General features: G+C 37.1%; 1 protein-coding gene across 1 annotated transcript; it reads right to left on the reverse strand.

Moving 5' to 3' along the window:
* Positions 1–7,923: 7,923 nt before the first annotated feature.
* Positions 7,924–8,511, reverse strand: LOC308425173 (olfactory receptor 3A10; the record flags this gene model as incomplete). Its single annotated transcript, XM_080922407.1, has 1 exon — positions 7,924–8,511. The coding sequence occupies one exon, from the start codon at positions 8,509–8,511 to the stop codon at positions 7,924–7,926; it is 588 nt and encodes a 195-aa protein (XP_080778533.1).
* Between the last annotated feature and the right edge of the window lie 9,551 nt (positions 8,512–18,062).

Raw genomic sequence — 18,062 nt, forward strand, 5'->3', positions numbered from 1 at the left:
TTACATATTAAGCCATAAATAGAAGTGGTACTATAAAATTTTCAAGAAAATTGATGGAAGTTAAAAATAGTACAGGAAGCAAGGCATCAACGCTCAGAAAAATAACTACTCTCTATTATCTCTCACATGCAGATACTAACTTCCAATATTTTATCTATTGATGTCTATGTGGAATTGAGGGAGTTAAACAACCATGAAAAGAAGGGGGCCCATGAGAGGAGAAAGCTTACTTCCAACAGAAAAAGTCATGACTGATTAGCTTAGTATTGACTGTTTATGACAAAATTTAAATTAATGTTTTCTCAAAAATTGCTATTCTAATTTATTTCCAGATATATTTCTTCTCAGTAATGATACTGAAAATATTGGGACATTTTGTTTTTCACATTTTGTTTTAAATATTCGCAGAGTTTCATTTTTATGTTAACGTGGTACCTTTCATATTTCATCAGTTTTCATCCTGTGAACTTAAAAATATGTTCTGTGGTTCTGTTTCAGTTCCCTAGTATTTGTTCAGTAACAATGAATCATACGGAATTAATCATATAAATAAATATGCACAAAAGAGCCTAACATATTTGTATTTCATACTAAAACTTCCATTTTATAACAGCAAAGTAACATTGACATTAATAAATAAAGTTTATTAAAAAGTGAAGACTTGCTTGGTAAATGCCTTTAGTTCCAGTACTTAGGAAACAAGCGTAGACAGAGCTCTATGTGTTGAAGGCCAAACAGGTCTACTTAGTAAGTTTCAAGTTACCCAGGGCTACATTGTAGCCATATAACAAAAAGAAAAAAAACTGGGGAAAATTTAAGGCGAGGTGGGGCACACACTATAATTCTAGCACACAGTAGGAAGGAGCAAGAGGTTTGAGAGATAAAGGCCAGCTTCAAAAAGACTCTAAAATGAGATACCATAATTAAACCCTTCCCTTCAAAGTTCAGAGATTGAAAGAGAAGGCAGAAAGGTTTTAAGAGCAAGTGGTGGTGGATGTCTCCAAGGAGAGTGTGTCATCTAGTCATAATGGGTCTAAGACATGTATGAACTCAGAGACTGCAGCAGCATGCACATGTCTGCACAGGTTCAAACCAGCCAGGATCCAAGTGCTAAGAGGGGAAAGTAGACACGTACTCCTACCCCAAGAAGATGTTTGCAATGGATACCTACTGGGAAAAGAAAATATCAGTTTTTCTCCAATGGAGTATCACAGAATATAGCAACGACATTGCAAGTTAGGCCCCATGCCCAAGAGGTCAACAGAAAATATACTAAATGGTTGTGTGAGTGAGTGAGTGAGTGAGTGAGTGAGTGAGTGAGTGAGTGTGTGTGTGTGTGTAAATACACTTTAGCTTTTATTTTGTCATTTTAACCATATTGATTTTCTTTTATTCTTTTTTCAGTTTGTTTATATTATGTTGTGTGTTTGTTTGTTTGTTTGTTTTTCATAGTTTTGTTGTTTTTCCTATTTTTGGAAGAAGAGAAGCATGGATTTGGGTGGATAGGAGGTGGGTAGGATCTGGAAGGAGTTGAAGGAGTTAAAAGTGACACTTGAATATGTGCATAGACTATCCCATGTCCCTAATCTAAAAAGATCAATATTAATACACTGTCAACCCACCCCTCCCAAGTTCTTCTATACACTGAGCACAATTCTAAATAAAATTGCAATGGGAGAAAATTCTAGTTGGCCAAATGAAGTTGTAGCTAAAGTGGAAAAGAAAGTGTGAGAAGATTTGAGGGATGAGACTCATGATAAGACATTCCAGGATGTGATGTGGGTACCATTGTAAAGTGATAGATGGTGGCACAGGACACAGAGTTCAGAAGTGGGTATATGTGTGCACACACACTTAATATTTAATGAAAGTCTATTTCCAATTTTGGGGTATGCTTTCAAGCCATATATTAAACTAAACAGTCATTAAAGAAGGAGTGAAAGTGTGTCATTTTTACAAATTTTAAATAAGAAAGATACTTTCAATTGTGATAGCAAAGGCAGAATATATAACATGAATGTTTCCATGTTTAGATACATAGAAATTTCCTTACAAAAATAAACATTATTAGGCAGGTAAGATGGCTAAGCACATATACATATTTGCTCTGTGAGCCTGATAACCTGAGTTTGATCATCAGGACAAAGTAAAGATGGAAGGAGAAAATTAACTCAACAAAGTTGTACCCTGACCTTCACACATGCCCACACATAAATACATCATGCACACACACATACACAATACATCATTTTAAAGCACCATTATTAGTAAACAAATGAGAGGAAAATATGTTCATTGCCTGTGATAGTGTTGTTATTTGTGTTACAATAGGAATAGTCTCTTAGTCTTACTCATAAAGACATAAAATAAAGCAGCAAGTAAAATATTGGTTCATATTGTGTTATAGATTCTAAGTGACAATTTCTAAGGATGATCTAATATGGGTGAATATGTATGTAAGTATTAAATACTCGTGAGTATGTAAGATAGATAGATAGATAGATAGATAGATAGATAGATAGATAGATAGATGATAGATAGATAGATGATAGATAGATAGATAGATAGATAGATGATAGATAGATAATTGAACAACACTGTTAATATGTAATCATTCTAAGAATGTTGTTCTTCTAATTATAATCAATATATACCATATAATTATTCTTCTGGTTGATGTTTTCAGAACACTATATTAATTCACGTAGATAACCGTGCAAGGCAAGAAGGGCTTACTTCCTCATGCCCTTGGGAGGCCTATCTCTTAGGTCACTGTGCTACTGGCCAGTGTAACCTCTGCTTTTAAAGAATTTGTTTGAAATACTTTTTAAAATATCACTTTATTCTAATTAACTCAAAAGTAAAATCATCACATGGATAGTTTTTTTTTTTTAATGTATCCTTCTCGCACCAAGTTGATAAAAAAGTGCTACAATGTATCCAGTTAATGACTTATCAACTCCATAAATAATTGAAATATTTTCAAAGAAAAAATAAACTAGAAAGTATCAATTAAGTGAAATAGTCCAAGTTCAGAAAGTAAAACAGCATATGCTCTTTTACACATGTAGATCAGCATTGTGCCAAAACTCTTTCAAACCACAGGTAGGGTTGAGGTATGGATGTGTAAAGAAATCATGATACAGCTATTAGATAACAAATACAGAAAATACAGACTTACAGAAATCAGAAATCAGAAGAAGACATAGCAAACAGAAATATTTGTATGTGTGAACTAAGAAGAAAGTTGTGACACCAATAACCAGACCCCACCCCCAAAAAAGGAAGAAGCATGGTGCCTTATAAAAGCAAGTAAGTTGGCTTAAACCTGAGTGGCTTTATTTCTTAAATATTGTTAACAAACTTAATTAACACATTAATACAAAATAGGGTTTGTTGTTACATTTTCTTCCCTCCACCCACAACATGACTAATGAGTCTTGCTAATGACTACTGTAACTACCAATGGCTAATTGGCCTCTCTACTCTCTGAGGGGCTGGTTTCCTGCAGCCTAACAACCAAAAAGAAAGTAAATCTTGTCTGGGTGTTCGTTCCTTCCCTCTGGCCTTATTAGCAGAGATGCAGAAGATGTCATAACCCCCCTTCCCTCAACCCCTGAGCCATAGTATCTTGCACCCTCATCTGGGAACTAATTAGAGGAATTTGCTTGCAAACTTTCAGAGCTTCAACCCCCAGTCCTTGCTCTGTCTTTCTCTGTGGGGACCATTGCTAGATGCATGCCTCCTGAGGCCCTGTGAATCAGAAGTTAGTGAAGCTTTTCAATTAGTCTTACTTGTCTGAAATATCACGATATGCTAGAACTGAAAACTCAGGAGATTAGCATTCTCCCTCCTGTCAGATGGGTGGCAAATTTCTATATCCCCAAACCTTCAGTTCAGTCAACAAAATAAAGTTAAGTGTAGTACAAAGCCCATAGCACTATCTGTGAGAGCTGAAGGGGGTATCTGGGGGTTGGGGGAGTGATGCTTGGGTAAGTCCCTGCCCTGATCCTCATTAGAAAAATAAAGCATAGATTCTAAAACCAAAAATAGTTACTCTCTCAATTCAAAAGCCAGTGGAACCTTGTACACATCTATGCCACCCCAAACATCAATTCAATAATGAGTACAGCACTCTTCATTGAATCCTCTAAATGATCACTTGAAGGACTCATTATGAATCCTCCTCCATAGTTGAGAAAACTAAAGCCATAGAACTGACCTGCTCAATGTCATCTGAGCAGCAAGAAGCAGCGTTCATCCAGCACTCACTTTTCCCAGCTTCTCATCCAGTGCTGAATTAGGGTATCAGGGTGAAGAGTTTACCAGTTAACTCCCTGCAACATGGAAGATGCTATATCCACAATAACCTTCCCTTATATTTATATGTTTATATTCTAAAATGGATGAGCATATGCAAGTACTAATAAAAGGTCTAAACTCTGTAGGATCCTGGTAGCTTTATCTGTTTCCCAATTCTATAAACATAAAGTCTAAGAACAAAGCTTGGCAGCTTCTAACTGACATTCTAACACCTTCTTAAGCCCTCTTCTTTGTTACAGTTGCTGATACATCCCAGGCCTCCACATCTCTGCCTGGCTCACTTCTTCAAACTGAACATCTAACAAGCTGACTAGTCGTTCCCCAAAACTGCACTCAACCCATCAGAGATCCACTATATGTGAATAATTTCTGGGTTCACATAGTTCTTTTTTAAAATACCATTTTCTGTCTATTTAATTTCCCATAGTCATACATTTCTTCCTTGTGTTGCAGCCTGTGTTAAGCACTTACCATGCACTGGGTAAATAAGAAGCCTAAGAGTCTTAGGATACACTAAGTAAGGCTGGGTTGGAATTGGGGTCTCTCTATGTCTTCTTGAAAGCTTTATTCACTCTTATTCACTTCCTTTTGTATTTCTAAAGCTCTCAACAGTATTACTGTTAATTTTTGGTTCTTCAGTGGTCTACTAGATGCAGGGAAGGAAGCAGTGATGGTGAACTCAGAAGCAAATGTTCTTAGAGGGGTGTTACCCAGGATATTTTTCAGTTGTATGTGTGTTAAATTTTTGTCACTTTCTGAATTTAGCAGTATGCCCTATATCTTCTCAAGTCAATATGTAAAACTCTTCTTAGACAAAATATATGCTTTATTCAAATTACTTATTGAAACACCTGTGTCTAGTTAGTATTGCAAAATTTAAAACTATTTACATTAGAATGAGAATTAAAGAAAGAGAAAAATAATCTCTTAACATATTATTCATTGTTGTTATCTTTTCGTTACTGCTAGCGTTCTTTTATTATAATGGGCCTACAATACTGTTAAGCCCATGCATTTATTATTATACACCTCCTCACTATTATAATGATTTATTATTATTCTACTTCACCATTATAATCACTCTTATCTCACTTTACTATTATGACTATTCATAATTACTCTCCCATCTTATTAATATAACCATCTGTCAATACTATCTGGCCTTACTATTGGGATAATTTATGATTGTTGGACTTCTTTACCATTTTTATGCCACCTCACTGAGGTGATCATTTGCCATTATTATGCATGCTATACATGGTGCTTGGAAAGAAAAGTCATCAACAAATTGTTATTAATTATTAGCCAGCTACAGACCCTGCATGCAGCAATAACAACCAGCCTAGAATGGTATGGCCATTAGTAAAAAAAGTTATGACCTTCATATTTAGAGGTTATGGAGGTCACCAAACACTTCCTGATTTATTCGAGTTTATTTTGATAGATTGAAATTTGTAACTGGTACTACAGTTATGCAAATCTAGCCAAAAAAACTTCCTGGTTAGGGAGAACCTACTATTAGTATTTTGTTATATGGTATCAAACTGCCTTCAAAACACTGATCTTTAAGCTCATAGGTTAGTGTAACACTCAAAACACGTGGAAAGACTAAGAGCCTAAGGCTAAGGAAAGACTACTGCAAAATAATGTCTTCTGTAAATTACAGGGTTACTGTACTCATGAACTCACAGCATCTCTGGTTGCCTACACAAGGTCTGTATAAAGAGAAGAGACTCAAAAGTCCAGCATGGATTGCAGAGGGGCTTGTGAAGTTCCATCCCTAGCTGGTATAGTTGAGGCTTGCTGGGGTAGGGCTAGTTTCTTCTAGCCTGTGATTCCTAGTATATTACCCATCTTCCAAGGTATGATTCTATGTACCTATGAACAAACAGGAAGAACTAATTTAATTGTGTATATGCATGTGTGTGTGTGTGTGTGTGTGTGTGTATGTGTGTGTGTGTGTGTGTGTGTGTAATGATAGACTACCTGAAGTTGGGAGGGTTAGTAGATATTATCAAATGTAAAATGTGGCAAAAGAAAGAGCAAGGGAGTCATAAATGGATATCATCAACATACATGAATATACTTATATATGTAGGGATATTCCACCTACATGCATATCTGTGTGCCACATGCATACAGTGCCCATGGAGTACAAAATGGGGTTTCAGCTCCTCTGGAGCTGAATTATACATAGTGATTGGCCACTATGTATGTGCTGGAAATAGAACCTGATCCTCTACAGAACAAGTTTTCTTTTTAACCACTGAGCCATTTCTATCTACCTCCTAGAACTATGTCCACTTAGCAGAATAATAGTATTAGGTTCTGTCATAAGGTCTATGACTTATCTAACTGGGTTCTTAGCCTACTTAATACTAGAAATGTATTCCAAGTTATATAGCCCACAGTTGGAAAGTGGTTGGCTACTCTCACACTTTTGTGACACCAGTGGGCAGTTTTCCAGACACAGTTGGTCAGCTACACATAGGAACTTCAGTGATTGTGGTAGCATGAACAGGACCTGCATGTGCTCAAGTTATACAAAATCCCAGCCGGGGTGTGGAAATGGGGTGGGCACAAAATCTCCCCACTAGCTGAGGAGGCATTATTGATAGTTGGTTTTCTAAAGAAGACTATGCCAGGTCTGTTTTCTCACTGATGGGACTGACTTGCTAGGTCCAGCATACTCCAGGACCACTCCCAGGTCTAATTGAGAAACCCAAACTGGATGAGCAGAAAATAAAACAAAAACACTCAAAGTTAGGTGGGGGAGGTGTTAGGAAAGAGATGTAAGTATGGAAAGAGTTGGAACGGGGGTGAATATGACAAAAATATATTGTGTGAAATTCTCAAAGACTTAATAAAAATATTATTTAAGTGTTGGTATAAAGAATTCAAGCCAAGTGCAGAACCCATTAGATAGTTGACTTTGGAGAGTGTGGTAGATACAGTTTGATTGAAAGCCATTTGATTAGGAATATCCGCAGATTCCTTTTCTTCATTAAAAATAAATACTACTAATTCTTAATGCTTCTTCTCATAGGATGGAAATGTGTCACTCTTGCACATTCTCATACACTGGCAGGTGTGTAGGACTTGCTCATGAGTTAGTGAGGAAGCAGGTGTGGTTAGGGAAGAAAGGTTTAATAATGTTGCTGACAAATGTGATGGCAGGATTGTCTGACTGCTTCTCAGATATCAATAACCCTTGACTTATTTCTTTTTGACATGGATTCATTTTAAAAAACACATCAGTACAAACATAGATTATTTATAAAGGAGGCTGAACAGTTGTTTTTATTTATTACCATCTTAAGTAAAAGTTATTTAAGCAGTAAAAATAAACAAAAATTTCATCTCCTGTTCATTCATGTTATAATTTTCTTCCCCTGTATTTAATATAGTGCCTATTAATAATTTGCATGGTCTTTGACTAACTTTCTCCCAGTCCAAGCTATAATCTGCTCTGACCAGTACTATCTAATCCTTAGACCGACTTCTGAAGAATTCCTCCAACTGTGCAGTTGAGCTTCCAGTGAGAATGCCAAGAGCATATGTAAGGATGACTGGGCATTCCGATAGCTTTGTTCTGTGTTCTCACGCTGGATGCCTCTTTCCTGTCTGCACCCTCTTCAGGGAACCCTGTACGTCCGGGTTCCAGAGGCTGTAGATGAGTGGGTTTAACCTAGGACTGAGGATAGTATTGAGGATCCCAATGCCCTTGTCCTTGTCTGAGGCTGAGACCGAACCCAGACGCATGTAACTGAAGAAGCCAGTTCCATAAAAGATACAGACCACAGTGAGGTGGGAGCCACATGTGGAAAATGCTTTCTTCCTTCCCTCTGTGGAGCAGATTCTTAGTACTGCGACTGTGACATGGGTATAGGACACAGAGATAAGTATCATGGGGACTACTCCCATGAACATGGTTCCCACAAAAAGCAGCTGCCCACTGAGGTAGATGCTGGAGCAGGAGAGCTGGAAAAGTGGTGGGAGGTCACAGTAGAAGTGATTGACCATATTAGGGCTGCAGAAGTCCAGCACAGACACAGCCACTGTGTGAGTCAGAACATTAGTGAAAGAGACAGTACAACAAATACCCGCCAGTGTGGCCTGTGCTTCACGGCTCATGCGGGTGCTGTAGGTGAGGGGCTGGCAGATGGCCAGGTAGAGGTCATAGGCCATGGCTGTCAAAAGGTGACAGTCCACACCTGCAAGAAGGTGGGGGAAAAGAGCTGTGAAATGCAGGCAGCATAGGGAACTCTGCATTTGTGATTCAGGAGACACACCAGCATCGGGGGAACAGTGACACTGGTGCATCCGATGTCCAACAGAGATAGATTCCTCAAGAAGTAGTGCATAGGAGTGCGGAGCTTGGGTTCCACAAAGATGGCAGCCAAAATGCTGAAGTTACCCCCAACAGTGGCAATATAGGCAAAGAAAAATACAACAAAAAGGATAGGCTGCAGTCTTACACTTCCTGTTTCCCCAGGCACCTGGCTCCATAGGCCACTGTGATGAGCTAGAGAGCAAAGGAGGAGACGTTAGCTCTCACAGATAGTAGGGTAGAGAGGCACCTGTGAACGTGCAGTCAGCATCTCTGTGTGTTGGTATGGTATGTGCAGAACACCTACTGATAAAATTCAATACCCGCCTAGTTTTCAGGTATCCTGCAGCCTTCTGAAGGCTCGTACTGACCAACTAATCAACCCTTTTAGCTCCTGGTTCAGAGAGAAAACCAGAGAATACTGGGAAAGGGGTTGGTTGAGTGGCTATTTACCAACATGGTAGGCAAATACTTCAGTACTACAATGCCTGTTCATTTGTAACTGACTAGCAACACTCACTGGCTCCTGAGTATGAGATTCTACAAAGCATATCATATGAATAATAGCAACACGAGGTAAAAGAATAATAAAGAAGTTCTCATGTCTCAAAAAGGTATAACGAGTTTGAGAAAGGGGAAGAACAAGAAATGATCCAAATACGGAAATACACAAAGGTGAAGGAGTGGAGCTGTGATTGGCATTTTAAAAAAATTAACATTTAGATGCACTGTATATGGCACTTTCTATTTATTTTCATTAAATTCTATGAAGTAACTACTGCATCTTGTGTAATGGGGATACTGATACTTAGAAAGATTTTATAAACCCTTGAGTCCTAGGGTTCCCAAGAACTAGCACAAACTAAGGAGATTCTAGTACCAATCCCAAATGTTTACACTGTATTTGGCATGTTTTCTACTGAGGCTTTTTTGGGTGCCTCTGTGTATAATAAAAAAGGAGTAGTATTTATTCTAAAACTTTCCATATTAGCATCAATGCAACTATTCTAAGAAGTCAAGGTCCCATCCACTTATTTTCATTAATTATTATTGGTTGAATGTTAAGGTCCGTACTCATAGTGGATCTAATAGACTGGGTGTGATTTATGAGATACATTTGAAAGTATGGCCCTAAGGTCCTTTGCTGAACAACTAAAAAAATAGAGTTGATACTAAGTATTATGGGGAAATATGATTATTGTGTGTCTATGTGAAGGAATAGCAGGAGCTTTTCAATGGCAAAGGGGGAATTGAAGTCCAGGAGATATTTCACTGGCTTCCACTCACCACATATGAAGATATGTCCAAAGTGTATAGACAGAAACAAGAAGTCAAAAGTCAAATGCCCTTTTGTTCTGACTACAGAATGTAGTTCTAGAGAGGTTTTTTCTGAGTATTTCTGCTTCTGGACCCTTGCCTGTGCTGGGACACTCTTTCCCTGTAACTGAACTTCTTTTTTTTCTGTCAAAAGTACTATCCCAGCCACAGACTAAAAAAATCCCTTGGAACTCAATCCATAACTATTGCTCCATGTCTTCAAGGAAATTCTCCTTACACAGCTCAATCTTCAGTTGAATTTTCTTTCCTGTGGCAACACAGGAAGTTAATGTGATCATTCCAGCACTTGGCCAGCAGCATAGGATGAGCTCACAACTCAAGATAGCATGTCTATTTTTAATTATGGTAATGGGTCACTATAGGACAATATGGTGCTCCTGTGCCTTCACCAATCCCATCACTACTATTTTGTCCTTTTCTAAAAAAAAAAAAAAAAAAAACATTGACTATCTTTGAGAAAGGTGAAGCTCACAAAACTTATAAGATCATACCTGTCAGAGTTTATTCTGAACAGACACTTTACTCTTTTTCTCCCAACTCCTGCTGACTCTCAAGTTCCCTGCCATACATACAGATGTATATGTATATGTATATGTATATGTGTATGTGTATGTGTATGTGTATGTGTATGTGTATGTGTATGTGTATGTGTATATGTATATGTATGGATTTTCCATTCCCTGCCAGGCACTCAGAGTGGAAAGGTTTATCATCACTGCCACTTCCTAAAACTGTCATCACCTGATACTTTACTTACACATAGACAGTTAAAAAACCTGAAGTTCATGGATGTCCTCTCACACATCCTTACTTAAGAAATAAAAGAAAAGAGGATGGCTGGAGTGGTAGGAAAGACTGTAAGACAGTTACCACCCTGTGGCACCTGGTCTGGTTCTGGTTCTACAGAGAACTGAGTAACTATTAAGGTTGTCAGTATTCAGAGCTCCCATAAAAAGTTGAGAATATGTCCTGGTGTTCTCTCCATTTGGGAACTAATCAGCACCCAGAGACCTTAAAATAAGATAATTCTCCAAGGAAAGAGCAAGAGGAGAGCAACCTCAGTCCACAAGGGTTTTTCCTCCCCCAGAACAAGTATTGTATCCATGACACCATCACCGGTGTGTTATAGACAGGAGAATATGATCTGAAAGGATTTGATGACCTGCTGAGTCCACCAAGTAGATCCATGATTAGAGCTCAGCCTAGACTTCAGATGATCACTAAGACCTAGTAATGATCTTATTTAGTTTTCACATTTTTTAGGTATAATTTTGGAAGGTTGGCAAAAAACATACAGTTTATGAGTTTGAAAGAATGTGCAGTAATAGATCTAGCACTTCCCCAATATGGGGGATAGTTCAGTGATACTTTATGATTCACATCCATCAGCAATCTGGCTTCTGTCCCTTGAGTTTTGCCTTTTACAATGAAATAAATAGATTCATGCAGTGTGCACACTTTTCCATGTGTGTGAGGGTGGGTATTCCACAGTACACACATGGAGATCAGAGGATGATTTCATGTGTCAGCCCTTGCCTTTGATTTCATTTGAGTCAAGTCCTCTTTTTTATAGCTGTGTACACAAGGCTAGCTGGTCTGTGAACTTCTCCTGTCTCTGCCTCCCTTCTCATTATGGAAACGCTTGGATTAAAAACAAGTGGTAATGGACCCAGTAGCACTTAGGTGGGTTCCTGAGGATTTCAGCTCAAGTGCTTATGTGGCATTATCTTTAGCCCTGATTCTATGCAGGCTTTGTTATAAATTAATGCTATCAATAAGTATAATCCTTTGATATTTTAAGAGTTGAGTTATTTCTAGATTTCAACCATTACAAATCAGTTTTAGTAAGTATGTGTAAGAAATTCTTTATGTTGATCTATGTCTTCAGTCCTCCCCGGAAAATGGCTTGAACTATAATTACTGGAGCCCATGCATAAACTCATTATCTAATATAATTAAGTATCAAAGCTTAAAAGATGACTCCATGGATAAAGCACTTACTATGCAAGCATAAGAACCTGAGTTTGAATCCTCAGCCTCTGAGTAAAAGCTAAAATGATATGATAGCCTACCTGAACGTCAGTGTTCAGGAGACAGAAACAGGGATTCCCAGAGTGCATTGGCTAGCTATACTAGACAAATCAGGGTGTTCCGGGTTCAGTGAGAGACCCTGCCTCAGCAAAATAGAGAAGAGTCAAGGAAGACACCTGACATTAACCACTAACTTTTGGTATCCAAATATGGATAGATTAACAAATGGGACTTAATGAGATTGCAAAGTTTCTGTAAGGCTAAGGACATCGTCAAGAAAACAAAACGGCAACCAACAGAATGGGAAAAGATCTTTACCAACACCACATCAGATAGAGGCCTAATATCCAAGGTGTACAAGGAACTCAAAAAGCTAGACACCAGAGAATCAAATAATCCTATTAAAAATGGGGTACAGAGCTAAACAAAACGTTTTCAGTTGAGGAACACCGAATGGTCGAGAAACATCTAAGGAAGTGCTCCACATCCTTAGCCATCAGGGAAATGCAAATCAAAACAACCCTGAGATTCCACCTCACACCAGTCAGATTGGCCAAGATCCAAAACTCAGATGACAGCAGATGCTGGCGAGGCTGCGGAAAAGAGAAACACTTCTCCACTGTTGGTGGGGTTGCAAGATAATACAACCACTCTGGAAATCTGTCTGGTGATACCTCAGAAAATTGGATATAGTACTACCTGAAGACCCAGCTATTCCACTTCTGGGCATATACCCCAGAGACACTTTAATACACAGCAAAGATATATGCACCACAATGTTCTTAGCGGCTCTATTTATAATAGCCAGAAGCTGGAAGGAACCCAGATGTCCTTCAGAAGATGAATGGATACAAAAATTGTGGTACATATACACAATGGAATACTACTCAGCCACCAGAAACAATGACTTAACCAAATTCTTAAGAAAATGGCTGCATCTAGAGAAGATCATCCTGAGTGAGATAACCCAGTCACAAAAGAACAGACATAATATGCACTCACTGATAGTGGGATGCTAACCCCAGAGGCTTGCACTCCCCCAGAAACAACTCAGACTGTATGAAGTCCAAGAAATAAAGAAAACAAAACAAAACAAAAAAAATATTTACAAAACAAGAAAACTTTAACTATTTCCATGTTACATTTTGTTTTACATGTACTTTAGCTCATTGTAACTATTACGTTTTCAAGGCATACAACCAAACCTTGAAAAAAAATCAAGTACTGACTAAAAAATATATTCATATAGTTTTATATAAAATTATGTTAAAATCTGAAAAAAGTACTGACAAAAATGTATAATTTTAAGCAAAAATGTTTAAAATCTGTACATTTATCTTTGTTTTGTAAAATAAAGTTGTTTAAAAAAAAACAAATATGCACTCAGACACACAAACACACATGTATACATGAATAAACAACACACACATACTAACATACACACCACATACATACAACATGTCAATTTGTTGTAAAAATTTGTGATGCCATTTTGAATTCCCACCAAAAAAAAAAAAATGAACTTTCATAGTGCCAAAAGATTCCAAGGGAAGGATAGAACCAATGGTTTTACACAACTACAATACCTATGAACCACAATAATGACAAGGATAGTAACATATACCTAGAGATGCAATAGTGGTATTCATGTCCTGGCAGTAACCAACAGCTATCTAAAGCCAGACCAATAGAAAGGAAACCTTTCCTAGTGTGTGAAACCTATCCAACTACCCAAAGCTAATGAAGTCATCAGTCTTAGAGGACAAGCTATTATCTTCCCCCTTTTCAATCCAGTATGGCTTCTAACTGTATCTAATCTTATCCTTGCCCACAGATAAATGTAACTTTCACACCTCATTGAAGAAGCAAGCCTTCCCAACACCTAATACTTGCATGCTTAGAATTCTTGCTACTATATCCAGTAGTATTTGTGTATGTGTTACTCCACTTTGTTTACAGTTTCCATACTATCCTCTAAGGGATAAATATGTGCCTCTAATGGTTGTTTTCTTTCTGTGTTCTTTACATAGAATAGTGCTGAACATTTAGGATACTAGTAAGTAATAGTAGTGTGAATGAATAAATGAAGTGAACAGATAAAAAGATGATATATGTGATTGGGTATATGATAGATAAATATACAGAGATAAACGATTGATAAGAGATAGATAGATAGATAGATAGATAGATAGATGATAGATAGATAGATAAATAGATAGATAGATTTAAAGCTTACATTTACTATTGCCAGAGAGTACTGGCTTCCACTGCTTAAATTTTCCTTAGATTCATTGAGTGTTTGATCCCTAGGTTTTATAGTGAACATATAAGTACTATTGTTGCATTATTTTGCAACATTTTATGAGTTTCTGGAGGGCAGGAATAGTGGGTAGACATTTTTTAAAACCCAGTGAATCAGCATTTTAAAAAGATCACCTTGGCAAAGGGAATGACAGGGTGGTAACAGTGTTGGGAGCCAATGTTGCATTTATCCTATTCCCTTTAGGAAACACCTCAGTGGCTGCTTTATAAAATCTACACACATATCTATATAAAGAAAATAAAGCATCTCTCTTACTACTGTTGCATTTTTATATTCTTGCTTTTAATCTGTGGGAAATTGTTTTTATTCTGAAGCATCTATCCACAATCCACTACTGCTGGTGTTTGCCCAGTAGCACTCTAGCACACAGTCCTCTGATCTTCAATAAAATTATTAAAGATTCTCTTGACAATATATCTCTTCAGCCAAGGCTACATGGTGAGACCCCTTTCAAAACATGTAAGAATGAGATGAATAGATGTAGCAAGATGACTCAATGGGTATAAAAGCCTCTGTTATATAAGCCTGATAGCTTGAGTTAGGTCACCAGAACCCAAATGAAGCTGAAAGGAAAGGACTAACTCCATATGGCTGTCCTCTGGCTTTCTGTGTGTGCACATGTGAACACAAACATAATAATAATGATAATAATGATGATGATGATGATGATGATGATGATGATGATGATGATGATGTTTTAAACACCTTTTGCACCATCTGTGGCCTTTTTTCCAATCTTCTTTTGAGAGTCATCCTCATCTGTGATCTTCACTTTCAGACTTCCATTTCCTGCATCTTACCTATGTGTTCACTTCCTTCCTACAAGAACTCTCAAAGAGCACATGCTACATTAAATGTAGTTGACCTCATTGGCATTATGGGTGCCCATTTGCCTTTAACATGTGACTCAGTAGCCATCTTCCCTATTAAGAAGTTTCAACCACTGCCAAATTCATGACTAAAGTTGAGCATTTTATAAGTTTTTCATATAAAAATATTTTCTAATACTATTCTTAAAACATCATATTCAATTTTACTAGTGATTAATTTCAACTAATGGAGCAATGGGTTATAATATTTAGCATTTAAATAGATATAAATCTTCAATAATTAGAAATAACAGCTTGTTTAACTATTTCTAAGTGTCAATCTAGCCAAATGCTTTGCTGGGTTTTTGTTTGTTTGTTGTTTGTTTGTTATTGGAGGGAGAAAAATTTATCATAGCTTACAGTTTCAGAGGTCTGCAGTCCATCATGGCAGGGAAGGCAAGGGGCAGTTCATATCTTGGTGGACAGGAAGTAGAGAGAATGAAATGGGAACAAGTACTGGATGGCATTCCCTCAATGACCCAATGTCAATGATCTACAACTTCAAACAAGACCCAATTTTCTAAAGTTCCCAAATAGCACCACCTTGTGTAGACCAAACATTGCAATCCTCAGATTGACGGAAACAAAACATCCAAATCACAGAATAGGTTAAGATGGTTTCATAACTCTGAATTTACTTTAATCTCTTACCATATTCAAGACAAAAAATTCTAACATTTAAATGGGAGAAGTCCTTAGAGTCTTATGTATAAAATCCAAAGAATGTCATGCAATCTCAGCACTCAAGAGGCAGAGGCAGGGGAATCACCACAGGTCTTGAGCAGTCTGGGATACATAACAAGTTTCTGGCTAACCAGGGATGTGTAAACAGACCCCTATTCAGCAAAAAAAATAAAAGAAATAAATAAAAGAAAGGAATTTTCAGGAACAAAAGTAATCAAAGAGTTTCTGTCTCTAACCAAATGTTTTTAGGTGTTCCAGAGTTCATATCCTTTGACCCATGGCCCTGCTTCATGGGTTTCTGTCTTCTTAGAGTTTATATATATTCTTTAACCCAGGACCCTGCTTCATGGATTTGTGTAACGTTCATATCCTTTGACCCAGGAATCCTCATTATGTTTTTTTGGATTTAGCAACTGGAAAAGAGTGCACAGATAAACACACAGGAAGCAAATCCCAGAATACCATGCAACCCAGATTATTAGAACAGTAAAATTCAATGTACTCACCTAATAGTACATAATTAAATACATTTCACCTCATCTACTGAAAGATATAAGATGCAACAACAAAAAAGAACAGCAATTATCTATATTTTACATCATTAAAAATTACTCTATTATTGAGTTCAACTATATTGGCAAAATTATAAAGTTTTGGGTATAAAACAATTCTGTTCTTTACAAGTATATATCATGATCAAAAGCATTTTAATAATATATATTAACTGTCCATGTGATTATCTGTAAATGATGAGCCTAAGGGTGGCTCCTATTTTATTCTTTCTGTATTTTGTATGTAGTTATTTACTTCTCATATATTTGTGTATCTGTAAGAATGCATGCTCACATGTGTGTGGGTATACATGTGTATGCACCTGCAAATGGAGGTCAAAGTTAACATTTGATGTCTTCCTCAATCACTTTCTATTTTATTTGCTTATGTAGAGTCACCTACTAAAGTAGAATCCTGCCAGAACATATCATGCCCTTGCCTTCTGAGAGCTTGGATTACAGATGGCCACCACACCTATGGTAATTCCTATGGGAGCTGAGGATATAAACTTTAATTCTGACACTTATATGGAAAGCGCTTTACCCACTGAGCCTTCTCCCGAACACCTCTAACTTTTAAATATGCACACATTTTATTGTGTTGTAGAAACAGCCATCTAACGCTTTCAAGCAAAGCATCTTCCTCCTTAAGGTGACATGAAGAGAAGAGTCTGCTTCCTGTTCAAGTCATGGGTACCAAAACTATTTTTTTCAAGCCATAAGATTTTCTGATTAATAAAATTTAAACTAGATAAAAATGTGATAAACATCTTTTCTAATAAAAAGCCTATTAATGAATCCAGATAGGCTCAAACACCCTGATTCCCTGGATGCTTCAGTCAGCATCCTTCCAAAATCATTTGTCCTTTATTGTAGGTGTCTGATGGAGAAATGTCCTGCCTTATTTCTATGTTTTTTCTAAATAATATGAGTTATGTTTTAAAATTTGTTGACTTTTTTATGTGTTTATTTCATACACTGATGTCTTGATACCTCTCAATCTGCATCAGCTTCTTTGGATCAAATCAGATTCAGTAAAGAATAAGTCTCTTAATTTCATTTTAATTATAGTATAGTTTTTATCACACTGACATTTCTTTTATTATACTTTGTTGTTTATTGGTTATTATCCCCTCTTTACATTAGGAAGCCCCTCTTTATTTTAGGGAGCCCCTCTTTACTTTAGAGAGCCCCTCTTTACTTTAGGGAGCCCCTCTTCTTTGAAATAAAGTATAACTACTAGAAAGAAACAGTTGAATGTGTGGCTTGCCTTTAGGAACAAATCTTTGCTCTAACATTCACTAGCTCTGTGTCTTAAAGAAGTTACTCAACCTCTCTGAAGTTAAGTTTCCTATTCTACAATTTGCAAACTGCACCCACCTTCTATGATTAGAAGAATTAACGGAATTAGTGACACTAGTCGCTTGACACCTTGTATGTGGCAGTGATGATGTGATAGTTATTACAATTTTAGGGATTCCCCTTTCTAATAAAGGATGTACCCCATTTTGTCATACCAACTCTTCAGTTGTGTTGACAACAATATCACTTAGAAGCTGTAAATGGAGCTCTGACAATGGTTAAGGCCAGAAGAAAGGAGTGTCGTTTGGGGA

The sequence above is a fragment of the Micromys minutus genome, assembly GCF_963924665.1.
Source record: "Micromys minutus genome assembly, chromosome: 10".
NCBI lineage: Eukaryota > Metazoa > Chordata > Mammalia > Rodentia > Muridae > Micromys > Micromys minutus.